The 7,958-nt window shown below is 37.7% G+C and overlaps 1 protein-coding gene across 1 annotated transcript; it reads left to right on the top strand.

Moving 5' to 3' along the window:
• Positions 1-5,397: 5,397 nt before the first annotated feature.
• On the top strand, positions 5,398-6,216 carry LOC125810021 (uncharacterized). The gene is made up of 2 exons (XM_049489538.1): positions 5,398-5,465; positions 5,547-6,216. The coding sequence occupies exons 1-2, from the start codon at positions 5,398-5,400 to the stop codon at positions 6,214-6,216; spliced, it is 738 nt and encodes a 245-aa protein (XP_049345495.1).
• The last annotated feature ends 1,742 nt before the right edge of the window (positions 6,217-7,958 follow it).

Below are 7,958 nucleotides of genomic sequence, written 5' to 3'. Positions count from 1 at the left end.
GTTTGATTGAGATTACTTGTGAACCGACTCAGTTTACTAATAGCAACATGCTATATCTAATTGTGTACTCTTCATGATATATATCATACTTCTCAATACTCTAGAATAATCCAATTGTGAGTCACTTTTGTCTTCATTCTTTTGAAGTATAAAACTCACATTTATTGGAGTCTTGACAATATTGAAATCCAAATACTTGAACTTGTCAAGTACCTTTTCAATCACATCAGTAACTTCAATGTCTTTCATATCGAAGTTACTTTCTAGCATATGCTTAGTACAATTTATGTCAGAAATGTCTGTTTTGATGATCAACATGTCATCAATACAAAAACAAACAATGATCTTGTGATTTGGAGTGTCTTTAATGCAAAAACATTTATCACATTCATTAATCTTGAATTCATTTGCCAACATAGTTTGGTCAAACTTCGCATGTCATTATTTGAACGCTTGTTTTTAGTCCATAAAGCGACTTAACAAGTTTAGACTTTCTTTTCTGTACCAAAAACAACAAAGCCCTGGGGTTGTTCCATGTAAATTTCTTCCTCCAATTATCCTTTTTTTTTAAAAAATGTTTTCACATCCATTTTGACAAATTTGAAGGTCGTATACCGCAACTAACGCAATTAACATCTGAATTGATGTAATCCTAGTTAGTGGCTATTATGTATCAAAATAATCAAGGCTTTCTTATTGTCTAAAGCCTATGACAACAAGTCTTGTTTTGTATTTTTCAATAGTTTCATCAACTTTCTTTTCCTTTTGTAGATCCACTTTGAACCCAAAGGTTTATAATTTCCTGGAGGAAGATCAACCAACTCTCAAGTACGGTTGCTCAAGATTGAATCTATCTTACTATTGACTATCTCTTTCCAAAAAGGGATGAGTCCATAGAAGACATAGCTTCTTCGAATATGTGAGACTCATTTTTCAACAAGAAATGTTACAAAATCAAACCCAAAGGAAGTAAATGTCCTTTGAATTTACTACGCCTCTGAATTTTGTTATTATGTACATTCTCCTTTGGTTCATTCCATGGTCGTTTCAACCCTTTACTTGGCTACCCGACGGTTCAGACTTATGAACCATAAATCAATATGCTTTACTATTTTTTAGCATATCCAATAAACATATAATCCACAGTCTTAGGTCCTATTTTGATCCTTTGGGAAATAGTTCCCTCATTTCAATTTCTCATATGGAATAGACTGTATTGGAAATTGTTAGATCACTATCTTTCAAGAGTTATTGTGTGTATTAAGGGTCGACAATCAATTCTTTATTAGGATACAATAAAATCTGAACAAATAAATTTTTTTGTTGCTTCCTTTCTTAACAAACAAAAGCTTTTTGTTTGTTGCTCCCTTTATTAACAAACAAAACTTTTTGTTTCTCTCTTTCAGAACGGACAAACTTTTTGTTGTTCTATTTTGCTATAATGATAGCACACCCCCCCCCCCCACACACACAAAAAAAAATTGTAGTAAACCTGAACTTATAGGTAGGACATTCAACATTTCCTTCAAAGTTTTATTTTTTTCTATCAACAATTTCATTAGTTTGAGGTGAGTATGTGCAGTAATTTGATGGATGATTCCATTTTCCAAATATATTTCTGTAAAAGATAATGCATATTCTTCATAGATACCACTTATAATCATGAAAATTATTTTCAACTTCAGTTTATATTGCCACGATGTTTTTATCGCTTCATCCTTACCATTCAACAAATAGACATAACAATATCTAGTGCAATTGTCAATAAAATTTATGAAACATTTTTTCCCACAACGAGATGGTGTTGACTTCATATCACAAATGTTAGTGTAAATCAATTCTAAGGGATTAAAATTCCTTTCAATAAATTTATAAGTATGCTTAACATACTTAGATTCAACACATACTTGACATTTTGATTTATTGCACTAAAAGTTAGGCAAAATTTCTTAGTTGATCAGTTTTTGCAAGGTTTTGTAATTGAAATGTGTAACACCCTGGAAATCTAAGGACCTAAGCTAGAGCCTAACACGTAATCTAGTAACCTAAATGGAGTTAAACGTAAATATTAGAATCCTAAAATAACTTCCCTAACCTAGTACTAAGGTCTTATTGCCTAAACGTCAAAGCATTGCCCCCCCTCCCCAAGGACCCACCAAGGGTCCTTCAGGAGGACCAATGGACTGACCTAAAAGCTGCCAAAAACCAGCATGGTCCATGAAAGGGGGACCCACGCCTCGTGGATGGACTCACGCCCTGTAAGTGGGGGTCATGAGTCAAGGCTTGGCCTTCCCAAAATGAACAAAGTCTCAGTCATTTTCCATGCCCATGCAGTACAGGCTGTAGACCCACTCATGCCCCGTGGGTGGGGTCTCGTGAGTGAGGCCTAAAACATGGCCAAGATGACCAGCCCCAGACCCAACCCACGAGTGACCAGTATGGTCCGTGGGTCCATCCACGCCCCGTGTGTGGGGGGTCATGGATGGGGTTTGTGAAACTGCTCAAAATCTCGGCCAAGGGTGAATTAAATTAGGTAAGTTCTATTTTAATTATTAAAGGGTGGGGACAATTTATATTACTTATTTAGACATTTAAAAGTATTTATTAACTATTATCCAACTATTTTAACACGTCATAACTCACAAGACTCAAAACATAACCAACTCGCCTCTCTAAGAAAAAATATCTCTCTAAGACTCCATTGAAGAACAAGAACAAGTTCAAACTTAGGGTTCAAGGGAGCAGCTTCTTCTCTTCAAGTTCGTGAAGGATCTCCAATCAAGGTATGGGAGACTTGATTCATCGAAAGCTTCCTTCCATGAAGCCCTTAAACTCTATTTCAATTAGTAGGTTTTCTTTAAAACTAGGGTTTTCAATCTAGCCATGGGTTCTTCCTAATAATGATTTCAATGGGTCAATTGTCTTATACTATGGTTGATTTGTTATTTAATGGTGATTTTTATAGTAAAATCCCCCATGAACTCATGAACTCATGAACCCATGAACCCCCCATGACCCCAATTTCATGAATTGTGATAGGTCTACTGATGCATGGTGAATACTATGAATTGTTTCTATGGTACTGTAGTTATTGAATCTTGTTCTATTCATGCCTAATGTAGTGTTTCTAGGTGTGATTGTGATACATGATTCATGACCCTTGAGGGGTAAAATTATGAAGGTTTATGTTTGTTGATAAAAGTTGTGTATGAACTTACGATTCACTTAGAAAGTGAAGATCCTATGACTATTGTGTAAAATGTTGTATTGTTGAAAGATCTTTCTCCCCTTACCCTTACACATGACTATGTATGAATTGTCGATGGTTATAATGTTGTTGTGTTGATTGAAAGGTTATTCTCATGAAACACTATGAACGTAATGTGAAAGGTTTACTCATATGTTCATGATGATTCTAAGGTTGGAAGCTAGTTCTCAACTATTGAATCTATGAGCTATTTTATGAGTTGTATTGAATGAAGGGCAAGATATTCCTTCAAACATGTAAATGCAATTCAAGACTAACTATGTATAAATTGGAAATTAATGCTTAGAACCAAGTGGATATGGAAAATAAGGTAGAGGCCTTTCCATCAATAAAATAGGATTGCTCTTCTACAAATGATCTCATGAGATGGAAACTCCCTCGTCAATACAATAGGACGGGTTTCTAGAAGTAATCTCCCCATACCATAACTAAGTGCCCACATAGGTCTTTAGCTAGTGGATCCACCTAAAATCTATACATTTAGTTCTACCTTAGGCAAGTAGGACACCTTCTTTCGGTGTGGGGTTACACGACACTGGATTACATGTAGCTCACATGGTCTATGTCGGTTAAGGCTATTTTCCCTACATGAATAGATAATGAATATGACATAAACTATACTTATGACTTCTTGATGAGCTTTACTTAGTAGGAGTGGGGGTATGGGACTTCACTTTTACATTGCACAAGTAGACTTTGGAAGGGATTATAGTATAGTTCCTTATGCTATGATAATACATGAATGTATGCATGTATGTTGAATGGATTGTTACTAATGAATGACTTTCTTTATGTTCAAGTAATGTACATGACTATTTCCTTATCTATAACTATGGACTATGATGAGTTCTAAAGATGATATGTGTGACTAAGGTGGCTTCAAAGGAGTACTTAGCATGGTTGGTATTATGGGACACCAACCATACATTTCACAAGTATACCTTAGGGTTGCTAAGGTAATGGTTCTACTATGTTATGAGGATTTATGTGATGAAGATGCTATGACTTGTATTTTACATTAGAATGCATAAATGATTCTCAAACTTGACAAATGCATGCTTTTCAACGAAATTGTCCTTTTTATCAAATTTCAAGGATTTTTATGAATGCTTCCATACTTAGTACTTTATGTGCTAACCCATTTCTTTTACATTTACTATGAGTGTAGGTTCTGGTCATTTAGACGTACTCATTCTTTCAAGTGAAGCTTGGGTTGACTATTCCCTAAGCTTGGTGAGTCCTCATGGTTCGAGGACTAGTCATTATTCATTTCTAGCTTTTATTGTACTTTCTATTTTTGAGACTTTATTGAAGTAAAGGGCTTTTACTCCATTAGTACTCTCTATTGTACTAGATGGTGATTGAGACAAGATCTAGATTCTTATTTTCATTTATGAAAAAGAAGTTGACTTCGATTGTAAAAGTTTTAAATTTTCCGCATCATTTCTATGACTTTATGTGTATGATTATGCTAAGGGCCTGTATACGACCCCATTCGGGGTCAAGTACGTCGTGTTACGTCTAGGGGGTACCCCTGCGTCGTGGCAAACTTGGTATCAGAGCATAAGGTTTAGGGATTAATTTTAGGTTGATGTCTCATAAACCACGTCTAGTAGAGTCTTGTTCATGTGTGAAGTGCGCCACACCTATGAATGAAAGGCTATAAGATATTTAGGAACTTTCACTTCTTTCATTACTCTTTAGTCGTGCTTTGGAGTCCTAACTCTATGAAGTCATTTTCCAAACCATTCTCTTGTGATTATAGGCAATGAATTCAAGAAGGGTGAATGCAAGGTGGATGGAAGAGGAGAATATGGATGAGGCAGTTCCTCTCTAAGCTCCTCAAGCTCCTAATGATGAGGGGGACTATAACCAATGTGGAAATAAGGGCAGCTCTCCAACAATTGACTCAAGTCATGACGGCTCAAGCACAAGCCATAACAACTCAAGCCCAAGCCATGACGGCACAATCAAATAGGGAAGTTAGACCCCGTGTGAATTCTAATGTGAGCACCATGGCTTTAAGGTTGAGAGACTTCACAAGAATGAGCCCTCCTATGTTCTTTGGTTTCAAAGTGAATGAAGATCCTTAAGAGTTTGTGGAAGAGGTCTATAAGATAGTGGATGTTATGGGGGTGACTTCTATTGAGAAAGCCGAACTAATCGCATATCAATTGAAGGATGTGGCCCAAGTATGGTATACTTAATGGAAGGATAATAGGGCTATAAGAGCGGGTCCCATAAGTTGGGAAGTATTCAAGAAAACATTCCTTGATAGGTACTTTCCCCGTGAGAAGAGGGAAGCCAAAGTTGAGGAGTTCATCAAACTTTGTCAAGGAGGTATGTGTGTCCAAGAATACTCCTTGAAATTCACTAATTTGTCCAAGTATGCCTCGTCCTTGGTGTCTAATCCTAGAGATGAGATGAGCCAATTTGTGACAGGTGTGTCTGACTCGATTGAGGAAGAATGTCGTGCGGCAATGCTTCATGATAATATGGACATTTCAAGTCTAATGGTGTATGCTAAACAAGTTGAGGAGACAAGGCTTAGGAAGAAAAATAGAGAGGTAAAGAGGGCAAGGACCGATAATGGAAATTTTTCTAAGGGTAAGTTCGAGGGTCAATGTGGACCAAGATTCAAGAAGAGGTTTTCCAACCAAGACTCCTCTAGTGGTCCAAGGGTCAACAAAGATAAGGTGTCTAACCCTAAGCCTCAAAGAGGCAAGAGTGGGGGATCTTCTATGGTGAGGCCTACTTGTGCCAAGTGCGGTAAAACGCATGATGGTAAATGTCTTGCCAGCATGGGTGTGTGCTATGGTTGTGTAAAGAGTGGCCATCAATTGAAAGATTGCCCAACCCGTACGGCTAAAGAAAGAGATGATAAGAAAACTCCTCCTATTGGTTCAAACTCTGATGCTCCCAAGAAGAACCGCTTCTATGCTCTTTAATCCCGAGGTGACCAAGAGAGTTCCCCGAATGTGGTGATGGGTACGTTGCGAGTCTTTTTTATTGATGTTTATGCATTGTTAGACCCTGGTGCCACATTATCTTTTGTTACACCTTTTGTGGCTATGAATTTTGAAATACTCCCTGATGTGTTAGAAGAACCTTTTTCGGTGTCTACCCCGGTTGGTGACTCGGTAGTGGAAAAAAGAGTCTATAGGAGTTGTCTTATTTCTTTGTCTCATAAAGTCACTTTGGTTGATTTGGTAGAATTAGACAAACTTGATTTTGATGTAATTTTGGGCATGGGTTCGTTGCGTGCATGTTATTCTTCAATAGATTGTAGGACCCAGGTAGCCAAATTTTAATTTCCAACTGAGTCTATTTTAGAGTGGAAAGGGGTGAATTCTATTCCTAGAGGTCAATTTGTTTCATATCTAAAAGCTAGGAAAATGATCTCCAAGGGGTGCATGTATCACATTGTTAAGGTTATGGATGCGGAGTCCAAGGTCCCTTCTTTATAGTCAGTCTCCCTGGTGAGTGAATTTTCGGAAGTCTTTCCCGATGACTTGCTCGGCATTCCTCCTGAATGGGAAATAGAATTTGGCATTGATCTTTTTCCAGATACACAACCCATATACATCCCTCCCTATAGAATAACTCCGGCCGAATTGAAAGAGTTGAAGGAGCAACTCAAGGACTTGTTAGACAAAGGTTTTATTTAACCAAGCATATCTCCATGGGGTGCTCCGGTATTGTTTGTGAAAAAGAAAGATGGGTCCCTTAGGATGTGTATAGACTACTACCAATTGAACAAGATGACTATAAAGTATAAGTATCCCCTTCCTAGAATTGATGATTTGTTTGAAAAACTTCAAGGGGCTAACTATTTCTCCAAAATAGATCTTCGTTCAGGTTACCATAAAATAAGGGTAAGAGGGGTTGAAATTCCCAAGACGACCTTTAGTACCTGGTACAGTCACTTTGAATTTGTGGTTATGTCATTTGGGTTGACCAATGCCCCGGTGGCATTCATGGACCTAAAGAATAGAGTATTTAGGCAATATCTTGATTCGTTTGTGATCGTTTTTATTGATGATATTTTTATCTATACAAGGAGTGAGGGTGAACATATGGATCATTTGAGGATCATATTGCAAGTCCTTAAAGACCACCAATTATATGCTAAGTATAGTAAGTGCGAGTTTTGGCTAAGGTCGGTCGCCTTCCTTGGTCATATTGTGTCGGGCATGGGTATTGAGGTAGATCCTAAGAAGACGGATGCGGTCAAGGGTTGGCCTAGACCTTTAACTCCTACCAATATTAGAAGTTTTTTGGGTTTGGCCGGCTACTATAGGAGGTTTGTTGAGGGTTTCTCCTCTATTGCTTCTCCATTGACGGCTTTGACTCAAAAGAAAGCTAAGTTTGTGTGATCGGAGGCTTGTGAGAAAAGCTTCCAAGAATTGAAAGATAGACTTACATCCGCTCCGGTGTTGACCTTACCAGAGGGTACCGATGGGTTTGTTGTATATTATGACGCTTCTCGAGTGGGTTTGGGATGTGTCCTTATGCAATATGGCAAAGTGATTGCCTATGCTTCAAGGCAACTCAAGATACATGAAAAGAATTATCCAACTCATGATCTCAAATTAGCGGCGATGGTGTTTGCCTTGAAAATTTGGAGGCACTACCTATATGGGGTCCATGTAGGTGTTTTCACCGACCACAAGAGTCTTCAATATGTGTT

The sequence above is a fragment of the Solanum verrucosum genome, unplaced genomic scaffold (genome assembly GCF_900185275.1).
Source record: "Solanum verrucosum unplaced genomic scaffold, falcon-dt-bn FXZP01000241.1, whole genome shotgun sequence".
Classification (NCBI taxonomy): Eukaryota; Viridiplantae; Streptophyta; class Magnoliopsida; order Solanales; family Solanaceae; genus Solanum; species Solanum verrucosum.
Note: the sequence above shows the minus strand (reverse complement) of the source record. Positions and strands in the feature narration are given on the sequence as shown.

Bases quoted from the DNA above. Each gene is read 5' to 3' on its own strand.
- LOC125810021 (XM_049489538.1), top strand. From the start codon at position 5,398: ATGGGGGTGACTTCTATTGAGAAAGCCGAACTAATCGCATATCAATTG. The intron at 5,466-5,546 runs GTATACTTAATG...ATTCCTTGATAG, and splicing joins AAGGATGTGGCCCAAGTATG to GTACTTTCCCCGTGAGAAGA.